At 48.0% G+C, this 16,639-nt stretch overlaps 1 protein-coding gene across 4 annotated transcripts in view; it reads left to right on the top strand.

Annotated features, from left to right (window-relative positions):
• The window catches only part of LOC128887677 (AF4/FMR2 family member lilli), a 94,177-nt gene that overhangs the window by 53,112 nt on the left and 24,426 nt on the right, over nucleotides 1–16,639 (top strand). For all 4 annotated transcript variants that reach the window (XM_054143840.1, XM_054143841.1, XM_054143842.1 and 1 more), the window contains 4 exons: nucleotides 5,924–6,484; nucleotides 8,956–9,015; nucleotides 13,526–13,621; nucleotides 14,936–14,972. In XM_054143840.1, coding sequence (XP_053999815.1) covers nucleotides 5,924–6,484; nucleotides 8,956–9,015; nucleotides 13,526–13,621; nucleotides 14,936–14,972 — 754 coding nt within the window. The remainder of the gene's footprint in view (nucleotides 1–5,923; nucleotides 6,485–8,955; nucleotides 9,016–13,525; nucleotides 13,622–14,935; nucleotides 14,973–16,639) is intronic.

The following is a 16,639-nucleotide window of genomic DNA, read 5'->3' as shown; positions in this document are numbered from 1 at the left end:
ACCGATATCCTCGACAATAGCGTCGCGTCGCGTTTCCCGCCTCGTTCGTTTAATTAGTCTGCTCCGAGGTTTCCCTTGAGAGATAACGCCAAAGATGGAGAGAACTCGCAAAAGTTAATCGAAACGAACCGACGCCGTTGCCGTTGCCGTTGTCGTTGCCGCTAGTTTTGCATTCCACTTGTAGCGACAATACAGACACTCGAAAACGTGAAAGAAAACTCTTCCATCTATTTTCCATGAAAGACACATGTTTGTTATGGGAGCCGGATTTCACTTCTACGGAAAACGTAATTATAAAAAACGAGGTAATTCGACAGGTTTCATACCAATACCGGGCAAGTGTTTGCAAGTCGTCGTCAGCTCTTTTTCGATACGTGTCGGATGCGTACGAGTGCCCCGGACGTATGTGTGCATAGTAACAGGTGGCACTTGCAGCCCCGGACAGGACCGTAACGTACTCTGACAACGGTCATCGAGTTCATCTCCTTAGCACCGATACTCTCGCTACAGTTTCCTTCGTGGAAGTGTTTGAGAAGCGCCTATGTATTGAGATGTCTCGAAGGAGGGTCATCGTGAGAATATCATCTCGCGAAGTGATCCCACCCAAACATTGGATCGTACGGTGCTTCTAGTCGGATTCTCGATGTCGATCCTACAAAGCGAAATAGATAAACGTAAACAAACAGAACGGAATCGTTGGTTGCAACGTAATATTCGCGTTATCGAATCAACGTTTCAAATTCCATTTTACGATCAAGAATTTGAATCTGTAGGAATTTATCGATCCTGACGGATCCAAGATACTAACGGGACTCGGTTGAATTTCGTGAAAAAGATACGGCACGTTGGCAATGACACGGTGAGAAAAGAGTATAGTGTTCGAAAACGTGAAAATTTATCCCGCGCGAGCCCACGGAGATTTTCAACGGAATGCGTTGAACATTTCATTTCAGAGAAACAAATGGGAACGTCTGCGCGATGTTGGCCAGACGTTATGCTATCAGGAATAGCGTGTGTCGAGCGTCAGCAAATAGCCCCAAAGCGTTCGTCGCGCTTTTTCTTCTGTGATCACGTTTCTCCATCCGGTCGCGCCCGGACAGTTTTCCGCCGCGCCCGCGTCAAACCGAATTTGATCGTCGCAACAAATACATTCGCAGACGTTACGAGACACTCGAATCGCGGCAAACTCTGTAAGCTTCTGCCCTCGGCGCTTCCATTTCACGACGAAAAATTCGAAATAACTTGTGCACACTCTTGTCGTAACAAAACACTCTTCTCCCAATTCGCTCGCACCGGGCGCGTGCTTTAGCTTCGCGAATCTTGCGTTCTCTCAATGGCAGCGAATTACGCGAACCGTAGAGCGCCCGATTGTGTGCGTCGCTCCCGAATTGAATTCGCAGCGCGGTGCGATCCGCGAGAGAGGAAAAAAAATATTTGCGGTAGACGCGCAATTAACTCGACAAGCTCGAATAGGGGAGTAAAAGGCTAGGGGATTTTGTGTGCATGGAGGACGGAGTGGGTGGGAGGGATCGTTGGGCGAAAGGGAAGAAGCGAGAGAAAGGGTACACGGAACAGAGGTTGCTTACCTTGGCGAGTCGTGGTTCGACGAGCATAGGACGCAGTCGTCGGTCGCTTAATGCGAATTTCACATGCATAGAAGAAAAGGGAAGCTAGGGAACGGGGGTGAACCACAGGAAGCGATGCCAAGCACGTAGCATTTTAAAATGGGAAAGAGCGCGAGGGGCGAAGGGGTGAGCGTCGCGCGGACGACAGCGTTTCGTCCTTGGCGAGCGCACGCTCGCGAAACCTTCGACCTTTTGCCTCTTCCCTTCTCTTCTGTTCCGTCGCGGGTTTCTTTTGCTCGTTTTTTCGCGCTTTCTCCCTCTTGGTCGTTGGTAGTTTCTGCCCTTTCGATTGCAGCACGCGTTCCCGTTCTTTCGGGATCGCAAAGAGAAGAGTAAATAGAACGCATTGGCTCCTATTCCGTTTTAATATCGCGTACGAACAAGCGCGACCGCTCGAGCGTCATAAGTTTCGAGATGATTACACGCCTAATATCCGACTGAATTTTCTATCGTCGTCGCCATATACATATTGTACGTATCGCGAGTCCTCGAGTTACGCGGTTAATCCCTCGCCTACATATACAATTTTATACGAATTATAGATTGGGAAGAAAAGCAACGAATACCAATTTATTTTCGACGTTTAGTCGATAGAGGGAGGAACGAAGAAAGAAACGTACAGCGAATCGCCGGCGCTGCGCCGTTCAGAGGGTTCTTCGAGGCAGTAAATTTCTGTGCCCAAGTATATCGTGCGCGACGCCTTCTCTCCCCTTTGGGCAGTATCATAAATTTCCGCGCCTAATCCCGCAAAAACCAAGGCGGAGCGGCGTTGACCATGGAACAAAAAGAGTTAACTTTTAAAGGGTTAAAAGGGAGTCGGAGTGCTCGACCGGCCCGCTTCGAGCTTGCTTTTTACGTCAGCGTGTGTTTGCCCGCGCGACTTTGATCCGAGCCACTAATAAAACGTTAATTAACGCTTCAAACGTGCGCGCGCCACGATTGAATCGAATGGTTTGTCGGGACCTTGACTCGAGCTGGTGATTAATTACCGGTAGCACGTTCGTTCTTCCATCGCGAATTCCTGCTCACCATGGAGATCGAGCGAGGTTTGCGCTCCTCTTTGCTTTTCTCTGATTTCGTCGTAAAAAAGTATACGATGTATGTTTTGAAATCAATTTGTTGCTAATTTACGGTGCAACGCCTTTCCATTATGGTCCGAGAACGACTTTCAAGAGCGGGGTATCGATACGCGGTAAATGTTGGAGCGGAAACGCGAAAGGATAGAGCCTTGCGCGATGAAACGGTCCTCGACGCCTTTCCTCGATTGTCTTCGAGTCGATTTCGACTAGTGTTCCTCGACTGTGAGAACTCGATTCACGGGTATATTAGGCCGTCGCCGATCCCAGAGGTGACGACGTAATCTTTGCTTTCAATTACATCTGGTCGAATCAAGATCCGCTGCGTGCAATTTACCGAGGCTCGTCTCTCGCCCTGTCCGTGTATCATTTCGCGGTGTAGGCGTAGCGAAGCTTTCAGGCCGCGGAACAGCTGTCAGACGGAGGCAGTCGACTGGAAAGAGAATTTCTGAGAGGCGAACGCCCGGTAGTCGGTTTAAACCCTGAACAATTGGCAAAACAGCTTCTACGGGAAACCGTACTATCTTTCTCGTTTTGTCGAAAGTAACCGCGGGACTCGAAGAGTGGCAGAAAAAAAGGACGCGCGTAACTTGAAATGAGACGTTCTCCTGCTTTGCTGAAATCATTGCCTCCGGATCTTGGAAATTGGAAAAGGGAGCGTAGGTTTGTTCGACCCTGATTCGAACAGGGATCCTTCGTTTGGCATGCCAGACTGCTCTAATCGAGTTACATACACAGGCCGCCGACAGGCTCCTCCTCCCTGTGTCTACCGCTTCGAGTGCTCCCCCGCCTATTGAAACTAGATAATATTTCGAGGTGTTTTGTCACGAGCGATTCATTATCATTCAATTACCTTGGTCCCATTCCATGTTCCATTTAGATCGCGAATATGTTTCCGGATATGGAATGCTCGGATTAGTGACATGTTCGTCAAACTCAACAAGAGACCAGTCCTCTGTCGAAACTCGTTTAAATTTAAAGAAAATATTCTATGCAAACATACCGTCGCGAGTGTCTTCAAGATCGATAGTATTATTACGCGTTTCAGCACCGGTATTCGACCGTAGCAGACTGTCGTTCGGTCGTTAATATCCTTCAGCGCGTGGTTTCTGCGGCGGTCTGAAGTTTCGAGGAAGCAAGAACCGCGGAAAATGACATTTTACTCGTTACGCCGTGTGTGTAATGTGTATGCGCTCTCTCTCTCTCTCTCTCTCTCTCTCTCTCTCTCTCTCCGTTCCATGCTTCCTGGCTCATGCTTGTCCATTACGTTTACATGTATGCGCGTGCACGAGCAGGCGTAGGATATAACGATAGCGCGAGGTAGGTCGTTTAAATCCCTCTTCATCCCCCGCCGGGCGTATCGCAACTCCGACGATATTTCATCCCTTGCGGTGGTGCACCCGTTCCGCATAATATCAAAGGGAAGCTCGAAAGCTCGAAAGAACAGAACGACTCTGGCCGAAAATCTTTCGGAGCAAGAAACTCTTCTCTCGTGCACCGGCCGCTGGCTTTACTCTGCAACGTTCCCCTGTGCGTCCCCTTGTCTCTGTTTTCCTCTCCTCTCGTTTCTCGCAGACGATATTTCGCGACTTTGTTCAGCTGCTCTGTACACGAAATAATTGCAACAGCTGCTTCCATCGAGCGAAACCTGTACAATCTTCGTCTCGGTTAGTGGAATTTTTAGTGGAACGGTAACTGTCCCGGTAATCCGATGGATCGAGGCTACAACTACCCCGACTCTCCAGAAAACGAATTAAATTTGACAACTTTTCGTGTAACGTATATTAATTGTCATTAACAAATTTCCAGATGATAATTCCGGATAGATTGATCGGTAAACTAAATTTTTGTGGATGGTTTTGTCTCGTATTTATAATAATAATAATAATAACAACAAGAACAATTGAATTCCAAAAACTAACGAGCGTATAGGAATCGTTGGAAACGTTAAAGTTAAAAGTCCGATTAAACTTACGTCTTCTTATTCCGATGCTTCTCGGTGGAAGGAAAGTCCCTGACCTGATCACCTAAGCGCCTCACCTTCCCTCTTTTTTCTCGGTAAGCTTCCTTGCAACTTCTCGCGGTATTGCATTTACGTCGTCTCGGGGCTTGGCTGGCTATCTCTCTAACGAGTAATTATCCAGACACACCGCCCTCCCGCGCTCTCGAGACCCTTCGATATCGCGCCCCTACAGAAAAACTAAGAGTCGAGGAACTTTGAATATTCGAGTAGTATTCAAATATTGCTATCTGATAAACGAAGAAAGGGATTCTTAAACTGTGTATTCGACGTATTATCGATTGTTTGTACCAAGGCAGTCTCGCGTTCGCGTCGAACACGTTTTGCGAAATAAATGCTGAAAGTTGTTAATTTTAATACGAGTATTCGTATTAATTGACTAGGTTACGTAAAAATAAGAGGTCTCGGATTTGGTTGATTCGATCGATCATTGGTCGTTGCCGAGATTCGTTGATTATCGCGGCGGCGACGGCGGCGGTGGTTCGAGCGGAGGAAAAGCCGTAGCCGGTGCCCGTGGACTCGAATTAATGATTTTCTTCGAAAATTGCGATCGACCCACCGGATGCATCGGGCGCTCGTTAAAGAACAGGCTGGTAGCACTTGACGCGCGAGATGCACGGTTAGAAAAAAGGGTCCCGGTACGAACAAGCGTACGTGATTTATAGCGTGCTCGTTAATCACGTTAAGTTTCCATCGCGATCTCCGCCTCCTTATTAAACCACGATTTCATCTCATTGTTCTCCAAGACAAAGGCTGACTGACGCTGGATCGTAAACGCCGTCCACGGATTTGCGTCTGTCCGTCCGACTGTCTGTTATCGTAGCTACAACAACGTAACCGGCTTACACCGGTCGAACATCAATTTCTCCTTCCAACAACGTCGTAAACTTACCAGCCACTGTTGCGTCGCATTAATTGCCACCGCTCGTGCATACTTGGTATATAACTTGAAAGGAGCGTTCGCACAGTTTTCCCCGAAGGGATACACATAGCTACTTGGCTAAATCGGCCAATTCGCCGCGAAACTAATCTTGACGATACAAGGTTGAAAAATGTTGTCGAATCCGGATAAAGGAACATTTTTGGTGGACTCGCCAGAGTAAAACGACAGATCGATGGTTTTAACGATAACGCGTAAAAAATACTAACTGGAATCTGTGTGTTAAGGGTACTAGGTGTAACGAACGTTAACGTGCTTGCAGGTTAATCCGGACGCTCGGGACAGCACGACGCAGCAGATCCAATCGAAATTGGGCAACTATTTTCTGGTGAAGCATCTTTTGGACGAGCCAAAACGGCTGATCGGCATCGAGGGTGTGCCGCCAAGCCCTGCCCCGTCTCCGTCTCCGTCTCCCTCAACCCTACGAACGAGTTCCAGCTCGGTCGGTTCAAATTCCAGAAGCTCGCCCTCCTCCCAAGAATTCAAGAAACCCGGAGGACCACGATCCGGCTCGTCATCGTCATCGTCGTCATCGTCGTCGTCGACGTCGACGTCGTCGTCGTCGAGCCATCAGCGTGGGGGTTTCGTGAAACCGGCTGACGGAAAACCACCGTACGGGGGCAGGGGTGGCTACCCCGGCCAATCGGTGAAGCACGGGGGCAACAGCAACGATCATCGCAGCCACGGTTTATTAACCGCCAAAGGACCGCCCCCGAATTCACCCGGGAACGGAACGCTCGTTGGCAATTCGAATATCGGGAATTCCAGTGGCAGCAGGCTTCACTGTGCCGGCAACAGACTGTCCAGGTTACCTCTCGATAACGTGAGTATCGATTTCCATTGTTTCGTGTCCACTGCTGCCGTCGCCGCCGCCGCCACCACCGCCACCGCCACCACCACCACCACCACCACCTCCGTCTCCACCCCGTTCCCGTTCATCCTTCCAATCGTTCTTGTTTACACGGGCAAAATGTCGCCGACGGTGCGTGGTGTATTCTCTGCTAGCTGACCGGTGTGTCTCTCGATTCCCAGCTGCTCGTCGGCGAGATGCCAACTTTCGCCGTCTACCTTTTAGCGATCACTTTGTTAACGCTCGACGAGCGACTTTTATCCACCGATTCGCGTACCGTTAAACGGGGCAAACTTTGTATCGCGCGGAAGTCCTAAGATTAGATCGGCTATTGTTTCCGCGGTTGTCTATCGACGATTACCGTTTACTCGATTAAATTCCTACAGTCATCGTGATTCGTTTCAAGCGTAGGAATCTTTCGTTAGCCGTACACGGTAAAATACTTTTAAACGAAACACATTTTTAAAGAGGGCCCGAGAACGTACGAACGTGTATGTACATGAATACCAGGACATGGTTCGTGCTTACGGTTTTCAAACCTTGCGTACACCGATAGAGTAATTCGATAACGCGTCCGTGAAGTTGAAAAGAAAACTCCTCGAGTCCCCGTAGAATGACCGTCGAGCCGAAAGGTTTAATCGTCGAGAAACGACGATAAAGAGGTTATTACCGACTTTTGCGTTTCACGCAGGCTACGACGGAGTCCCTTCCAGGGTCGATGTATTCGATGAAAGCGCGACGGGCGACAGGTTCGTTGACAGGTAAGGAATTGCTTTCCACTGGAAATCCCACCGGAGAACTACGCGAGGCACGAGAAAGGGTCGGGTCGAGGTTCGAGTTTGGTCGAGCCCTATTACGCGTGACTACTCGAGGTGCAAATTTCATTGAGATTGACTATCGATCGTGTCTTACCCGTTTCGGTCCACGACGGTGTCTCTCTGTCGCGAGCTCGCTTCGAGCACGTCCAGAGAGCGCGCGGTCTATATCCCGGTGTACTTATACAATTAGGCTTGGCTGGAGAAACGCCGACGCGACGTCCTCTCGACTCTCCCATAGTCGAGAAAATTGATTCCCTATCGGGTCCTCTTTTCTTTTTCCATTCTTCCCACGGCCGTTCATCTCTTTTTCTCGGCTAGCATTTATCTCGCTCAGACTCCGTTCCAATCGTCCGTTCACGAGTCGTTTGCCGTTCGTTTTCATCCGCGAAATTAGCTCGAAATTGCGCGCGAGATCGAATGGAAGTAAAAATAGAGAACAAGGTTCAATGATGGTGGTTTTACTTTACCAATGTAAACGATGCGTTCACCGGAAAGGTAAACGAACCGACGACTATCGATACTTGTTTCGACGATCGTCCTTTTCGCCTTTCGTTCTTGTATTTCTTACTTACAATTAGTATACTAGGTCGCGAATTCACCGCGGTCTCTTTCCTTTCTCTTTCGTTAAAACCTTTTCAACTGTTTTCTTATACTTTTTCCTTTTCTCTTCGATTCGTTAAATTTCACTTAAATTGCGCCCAATTTTTATTTTTATTTGTTTGTGCTAGTCTAGATGGTTAACTACAGATGGTAGTCGAAACGTTGCGTTATCAAACGACCCGTATCGTAGACTAGCCACGATGGAGACTTCGGTCTTCCATTCGAAAGTCGTTCGAAAGTTTTATTCAGACAAGAATTTTACTAATCTCGGCTTTGTTTCCAATCTTTTCGTTTGATTTGTCAGGTAACTTTTCCGTTGTTCGCAATTCTTTCACACCCCGCCTCCGCGCTCCCGTTCGCGATTATCCTGGCCTTGTTAGTTTTCCCATCACCGTGTCCTCGGGCTGAAAGTCGCATTCCCTCGCTATCCGTTTTAGTCATCCGCGACGAGGTACACGCATTTTCTCCATTGTCTCCGTGTTATTTCTCTTAGGGACGACTACTCCGACGTAACTCGTGGTAATATCTTGGTTCCTCGTCAGGCCCGTTGCTTCTTTCATCGCTTCTCTTTTCACCGAAAGAGAAAGAGAGCGTTGATGAACGATCGCTGCGCGAGAATTCCGTGATAAATCGAGGAGAGAACGCCGCGAGAATTTCAGCGGAAGGCGCGGATTTGTCGTCCGAAATGAATCGTATTTTAATTATTGTACCAAGCGCGTGACAGAAAAGCGTGCTATTTTTAAACGCCAAAAGTACTGGTCGCCGCGTTGTATCGAGAAAGGTATACATCGAATATCTGCTCGGAATCGATACCGATAAGTCGATGAAAGATAAGATATTTAATAAATAAATGAAACTTTTAATTCGTTAGTCCGTACAAGTACATATAAAATGTTTTCGTTCTTATGTTTGTGTCAACGCAAAATAGATCAAGCGAACCAGAAAGATTATTAGCATAATTCGATGCACGTATTATTCTTGTAAGTTGAAATTTAATCTAATGTAATGTTGCTGTTGCTGTTTCAGGGGACAAGTTCGAGGCCTGGTCCTACCGAGAATTCAGCCGATTTGGATAACATTCTGAAGGTAATTTCTACTATAATTTCGTATAAATTTGTTCGTAAACAACGGTCAAGTTCGATCGTACGAGTTACCATAGTTTATCGTATAATCTTTCGTCTTACACGTGTTTGTTGAAGAATGCTTGGTTGCGCGGTTGAAATTCTACTTTTTATTCGACGAGCAACCTATGATTCTCTCAGTGGTAATTGGCACCGTTATCGAGTATCCTGAACATTTGTCAAGAGTCTCGCAAGGAGTAATCCTTTATCGATCGCGCGACACGATCGACCCGTAAGCGTAGAACGTTGCTCCGAGCTTAACCGTCGTTGGAAGTTCAGCTTTAGTCGATAAGTCAATTTTCTCGCCGTTACGACGCTATCCGACTCGCGGTCGTATCGCGGTTGTCGTTCAACCGAATCGACCCACCGTGTTTTAGTCTGGCTGTATCGGTTTTCGTCGGCGCTGCCCGAGGAACGTACAACGCAATTTCGCGCCATGCGAGGAGGAGATACTTGGTTGCGCCGCGCTGTACATCGAACGGATAGACGACGAGGCTGCAAACTATTTTTTTCCCCATTTTCCTTGATTTGTACGCGACAAAAGCAAAAAAAGAGTCACGAACAATTTGTCGCGTTTTCGGTGAACTCGATTCCACCGTGGCCAGTTGAAACAGATACGTTGCAATCCGGTTGATAAACTGTTGGCTGACCTAGTTTTGTTGGTGAATAGAGAATAATGATGGCGCGGGAATAGTCGGGCGCCGTGGGAGCCTAGGAACCCAATCTTCCGACTCCCGTGGACAACAGGGGACGAAAATGTTGGCGTCTCTCGAAAACGCCCACCGTTTTAGCTAGTCGTACGGCCGTATAACGAGATTCTCGATATAACTTGCTGGTTACGGGATCGGTAAAAGCAGTCGGGAGGTTGTCAGACACGAGCGCTAATTTATGGACACGGCTTAACAACGATTATCGGTGAATTGATATCATTACGGAGCTGGCAATATCGCGACAGACGCCCGATCGAATATCGAGGCATAGTAGCCGCGATTAATATCTTTATCGTAGGTATCCATTATCGCGGATGGTACGCGATTGATACTATTCCACCAACGGGAGACGTGGGCTGTGAACGTTTTAGCACGACCAGCATAAGGAGAAAGAATACGTCACCGGTCGAATAACTTACTTCTGGAAAAAAACCGAGCCATGTCCGCGTTACTCGTATCTCGGTATCGTCGTATCGAACGTTGATTCGAGTTTCGAGCATCGAAAGGTTCAAAGGAAAGTAGACGGCTGATATCGTTCGTGCAAAAGAAAAAGACATGATTCGGTGGTTTGCACTCGAAAAAATATAGTCTCGATGCGAAGGAATACCATAGCGAGACTAGGGATATGTGTGCGTGTTCTAGAATCAGAGGAAAATGGATCATCCGCGCCGTTCGCGCAGTTTCCGTCGAGAGTAGTCGACATTATCGTTCTCCGAGCTTTTCCACTTTCGGTGCGAATTTATGACGATACCAGCGGCCAGAGTCGGTGTACAGTTTCTGGCTCTGTCGGACTCCCTCTCGTTCCCGTCCGCGCATCCTCCTTCCAGTGTGCTCCGACCGTTTGGTATAGAAGCACCGTCGAGGCCCATGAATTATTCTCACGGCTCTGCCCGTGGGAAAATACGAGAGTTGCGCCAGTAGGCATCGTAAATGCGGCTGCTAATTGCGCTCGCCGACGACCACCGTTGCCGCGCGCGTTTGCGTTCGGGGCTCGAGCTCGCATCCCGAATATCGCGGACTTTTTCACCATCGCTATATCGTCTCTTCTTCGTCCTCCATTTCGGATCTCCAGCCTCTGGTCGATTCGTCGACTAATCGGGGGGGGGGGGGGGGGATATACCCGTGAAACTAAACAAGTTTTAATTTCGTGCCTTCACCGTTGAAACTTTGAGCGTGTCAATTTTGAAACATTTCTCGAAAAGGAGAGGTATCGAAGTAATCGGTTCGAGGCCTCGACTAAATCCACCATCGAGGTGCCGCAGGATTTCCCGCTCGAGCGTTTTTTTCCCTCGCTTAAATTCGATTCCCGTGTAGCCTGTATAAATCGTCGCCAGTTAAATCAGTTTTCGTGCGCGCAATGGCGCTGGGCGCCGTTGGTGTTTCGATCGGGGCGAAGCGTCGTCCAACTTTTTGCGGGCTCGCGTGATTTCGCGTCCACGACTACGGGTCTCTTTTTCTCCCTTCTACCTCGCAAAACTCGATCGGTTAACCGTGCACGCCAGGGAAGACAATTAGGACGAGTTAATAAGGTCAACTCGACGACGTCGATTAAGTTAACCGACAGTCCAAGTCTTTGACCATGCTACCGTTCCCGCGTTACCGAACGAAACCGTGACCAGGGATGAGTATCGTCTAGGTAAAACGAAACAAGAAAAAACAAAAATTATTAACGATTCAACCTCTATCGTTTTTTTTTTTACCTTATATCCGATACTTGAAATTTATTAAGCATCCACGCGATAGAAGCCGCTCGTCGCGACGGAAGAGAGGAGGGCAAGTTCGGACCGCAAGTGCGACGCGACGAGTTTCCTCGAAGAGCCCCACTTGCACCGGCCATCGACTATCCGGTAACGGGTTTTCGCTCCTTCTCGCGTGCCCTGCATAATTACCGGAAGCTACCTTTACGCTACTCGAAGAGCCGCGGTTAGCCAGTCCGTCGACCGGCGAAACTACTTGTTTTTTTTTCCTTTTCGTTGCTGCGAACGGTTCACCGAATTTCGTCCAAGCGAGTCGAAACAAGCTTGCGAGTAGAGGACATTTTTGTTCTCCGAGCAATGTTAGGTATCCTACAAAGCTATGTACCGTGGACGGTAGCGGTACAGTTGGTAGCGAATTCGTGTTCGGTGAACGTTCGATCCATCGATCGCCATCCTACGAGTCCGACGAGAGAGACGCACGCACGCATCGCGTCGCGTCGCGTCGCATCGTTCAATTTCCATAACTCGCGGTCGCGTTTCGTGTTCCGCGAGAATAAATTGGTTCGCCGTTGCGCGAGTGATAACTGGTTCGCACGAAATTGTAAGTCGCGAATGTGACTCAGCCCCTGGAGAATTTTCTCTCCTCTTGGCAAACGCGTCGAGTCCTTTTTCGTTCGACTCTGTCGTCGAGCCGTGGGATGCAAATGGAGAATTTCGTACCCGAGTCACGCGTATCTCCGAGTTGCACTCGAGCGAGCCAGAATAATAAGTTGCGATTAGCCGTGGCGGCTCGTTCGCTATCCGATTGGTCGCCAATCTGCGAATCAACAGCCGGAGGAGGCTCTTTCGAAAAATTACATCGAATCGCTTTTCCATGAATTCGCGATCAACAACAACTACATATGTATCCGTCGCGCGAGCAACTTTTGTCCGTTGGAAAAACGTGCAGCGGAAAAATATCGAAACGTTAACTCGTAACAATGTTCCGTCGTTTCCGTCGTTTCCGTCGTTTCCGCCCCGGGGATAACGCTGCCATTGCCGTTTACCGTTATATTCGCGACGCTCCGCGTTACATTATGCATGGTCGTACAACGATCCGGTACTCGTGGGTTATTCTTTCTCGTCCACGATACATTATATCCTTCGCGCCCCGTGTTTTCTCGCAAACGATCCGATTTCTATGCTACCCCGATTGTTAATCGACTGTACATCGCGATAAAAGTAGCATTAGTTTTATTTTTTTTTTATTTGAAATATAGTAGAACGATTATGTATGTAAGTTTTGTACGCGAGTATTCGCATACGAGACGAGTTTCGAACTCGATTTCTGGCCAGCTCATCGATGCGACCGCGACGCGGAGAAAAGCGATGCACTCGAACCGGTCGAATTTCCCTGCTCGTATAATTCCTCGGTAAGCGCTCGCCCGCTGGTAAACGAGCTCTATGTCGGCGATCGCAGAAAGACTATAAGCACTCGCGACGGGAGCCTTTTGTTTCGTCGGTCTTTGTTCGCGTCGACGGATGTCTCGGCGGGTCAACGAATCGGTCTCGACGATTCGCTCGTGGAAATGCGTTTCGTTCGATGAGCCCGTGTCGATGCACCAGACTGCATTGTTCGCATGTTTTTGCGACTTGTACCGTGCCTCTCGTGACGTAGCAATGGATACGCTCGCGCGCACAGCCACGTGGACCACCATTAATAGGTACGCTTCCGAGTGCATACCTGGCTCTCGCGGTGCGAGTGACGATACGCGGAATTTGTGAGCCCCCTCCCTGGCTATTGACGTAATCGTGGCCCAGATGTGCACGGTCTTACGCAAAAGTATTCGCTACGAGTCATACGGCTTGCACAACCCTTCGTACCTCGCCGAAAGTGACGAGACCGTTTCTTCGAGGGTCGCGTTCCACCGGCAGTAAAACGAGAAACCCTTCTTCTTGGATTTTTTTCTGCTTGATTGTTTTAGTTTCTTATGGAATAGTAAAACGCGAAACGTCAGGAAAAAAGCGGTACACGATTGTAACTACGTGTATGTAAATTTCAATAGACGATCGATTTGGCCTGTTTCAGGAAATGACCATGCCGCCTACGCCTCTGACGGCTATCGCCCAGACGCCGAGGAAGGAGCTCGAGTCAAAGTTCACGTTCAATCCCGTGCTAGCGAAGGTGAGAACTCGTTGTTTATTCACGGCACTTGGGGAAATACGAGAACGATCGAGCACCCGGAAAAATGCGCGATCCGTTTCAAAGTTTCGTCGAAAAGCAACCAAATTATATTTGTTTCGTTCGATAAATTCGTATTCGTTAAATTATAACGTTGCTCGTTGTTTCGAACCTTCTTCGGGACTTGTTCGCGAGTACGGTATGTGAAAATAAATAATCGATAATATTAGGGTGTGGATGTATCGAGTAAAAATCAGAATTGCTAACGTTCTTTTTACGTTACGTTTACGTTGCTTTCAACGAAATCGGTGATATTACCTAACGGAGCAAAATCGAGTAGTTGAAATTTTACATTGTAATTATTTAATTTGATTTATTTATAAGGGATGTACCCTTAGGAAAAGAAATGATACGAAACGAAATACAGTCGAGAGAACGGAAAAGAAAGAAAAAGAAACCATACGTACAAGAAAACGCAAAGAGAATACAAAGAGAAAAAAAAAGTTATAAGGTAAATATACCAGGAAACTACTTTAATTTGATCCGGATAATAAAATATAATTTCGTTTTTTCATCGAAATTTTAAATTTCGTTAATCGAGTAACGAATAGAAAATTCATTATCTTTGATGGGTTACTCGTAATTTTTGTCTAGAAAAGAAATTTGCCCGTCACTGCTGGATAGTATGGCAACGATAGCGTCCGTTTCTCGCGGCGATGACCTGTGAGCATAGATCGTGGAAACGTTTCGAATCGTATCGATCGGCGCCGGCGGATTGTTTGTTTCGTGCCACTTGGCATCGCGTCAAGATGCTCGTCTTATCCGAGACGGACGCTCTTCGTTGTTGCTAAAAAGGGGGGCATTCGCGTGCCCGCATCCATTATATAAAATCCGTACGTCCGTAAATGCGAGATTTCGGTTTTTCGTCGCGAGCAAGCGCTAAACACTCGAGAAGAACGCGCGCGGATTCGAACGATCGACAACGGAAAACGTTTCGAGCCCGAAGAAGAAGCTAGCTTTCGTGCCACTTGGCGCCGAGTCAAGAGTTTCCTGCACTCGAAATCTCTGCGTTTACGAGAGAAAAGAGTCGACGAAAGCAGTGCTCGTCGACCAGTTCGTGCAACACCGCTCCCCAAACTTTTTTAGTCACGGAACAAATTCTTTCGTCGCTCTTTACTTTGAGAAAGTAAACGAACGAATATTTATCGTATTCGTTGTTTACCTTTCGATCATTTATCCAAAAGAGACATCCTTCGACTTTAGATATTTTACGTTCGCGCGATACTAATATCGACGAATCTCTGTTTTTCTTTACAGTTGACCGAGGTGCCACCGCCGGAACCCACCAAGTCTCGTAAGTAAAATTTTCGTGCTGCGTTATGTTTTCTTTCGAGGTAACAAGCGGTCCCTTGAAATGAAAATACTCGAAAAACTAAATATCGGCCTGTCAACTTGTTTGCGAATGAAAGACGAAAATATTCCAAACCGCGACGCAAGAATTATTTGGGCGAGGCTATCTAGGAATAAAGCACCGAGCTACGAGAAACACGGATTCACGCGGTTTGACTTCTCGTCCTAGGCAATTTACGCAAGGTCATTCTACAAACTGGGACAAGCTGTAGTTCATTTCCGTGGGTAGACAAAATAAATTGCCACGGAAAAAGATGGATCCGTAATGGTTGGGGATTACTTTTTATAATAGCCGGTCGCCCTTGTTTCTTTTTTTAAACGAAACCATGCATCTGCGGTAGACAGATTTCTTTGTCAACTTGTAACCGTTACGCAAAGAACGTTACGCAACATGTTTTTACATCGTTGATAGTCCAGGAAATATTTAAACCGAACAGAACGGGTCACGCGCAGTGGTGTTATTCGTCTGGCGGGACCACGACGAACTTTTTCCCGAATTCGATGTTTGTTTTGCTAAAATACAAATACTTGCTTTAGCTTCCCGCTGGCGGCTCTTGGTAGGTTTGTTTGACTTTGGAATCGGTAGCGATGCGCGCTAGATCGTCAAAGGTCCGGGTCCCGCGAAAAACCTGTGGATTCATTGATATTCGAGCGTTTCTAAGCGACTGCGACTGTGGCGGGAGGCTCGAAGCTCGAAGCTCGAAAACGGCCGAGGGAGCAGGGATACACCGTTTCATGAATTAACCATTCGACGCGGTTCTCCCTTCCGCTTGCCAGCGATGCTCGAATATACCGGCCACTTTGCGACGAGTATTATCGGCGTTACAAGCGCTCGTGGCACCCTCCCTCGCTTGGACCCGCGAAGCGTTGATCGAAACAATTTCTTTCGTGCTAGACACATTTACGCAAAAGGACGCGCCTGGCACGTGGAGGCTAAGGCGAACATACAAGAACGTAACGAATAACCTTCCACCTTGGTCGCGCCAGTTTTCCTCCTTCTGCTTCGTCTTCCGTGGTCTGGTCGCGCCACCCTGGCTACTTCCCCTCTTTTGAGCTTTTCTTTTTTTCTCTCGTCTCCCTCGTTTCCTGCTTTTCCTCTTTTCGACCGCTGCAAATACGTCGAGGAGAACCAGCGAGAGACAGCGAGACGAGGAGGTGGTTTCCATAGAAACCGACCAGTCCGTGTCGGTGGCACGGTTCATCCTTCTGTCGAGATTCGCGCGACATACCGATCCAAGACGCGATACCGATCGCGAAAACATCACGAAGAACCTTTGTTTGTAGATACCACGGACATCGATCGAATTTGCGATCGCAGTACAGGTTTCCTCGTTCCATTGTACCTGTAGACGCGAAAGTTCCCTGCGAAAGAAATTTGATGGTCGTCGGGGAAGCAGGTTGAGCGTTGGTAAAGGTTCGATTACTCGGTGAAGTTTTCGTTAGAGCTAGCCCGATAAACTCGCCAAGACTTTGCCGACTTGTTCGCCGGATAATCGCAGCAATTATCCACGAACCGATCTGCTTCGAATACCGCGACAGGGAATTTCAAGTTTGCGGTAGTAACTCCACCAGCACCATCACCGATGCGCAGCAATTCCCGTGACATTAATT

The sequence above is a fragment of the Hylaeus anthracinus genome, unplaced genomic scaffold, assembly GCF_026225885.1.
Source record: "Hylaeus anthracinus isolate JK02 unplaced genomic scaffold, UHH_iyHylAnth1.0_haploid 11989, whole genome shotgun sequence".
Lineage (NCBI taxonomy): Eukaryota > Metazoa > Arthropoda > Insecta > Hymenoptera > Colletidae > Hylaeus > Hylaeus anthracinus.
Note: the sequence above shows the minus strand (reverse complement) of the source record. Positions and strands in the feature narration are given on the sequence as shown.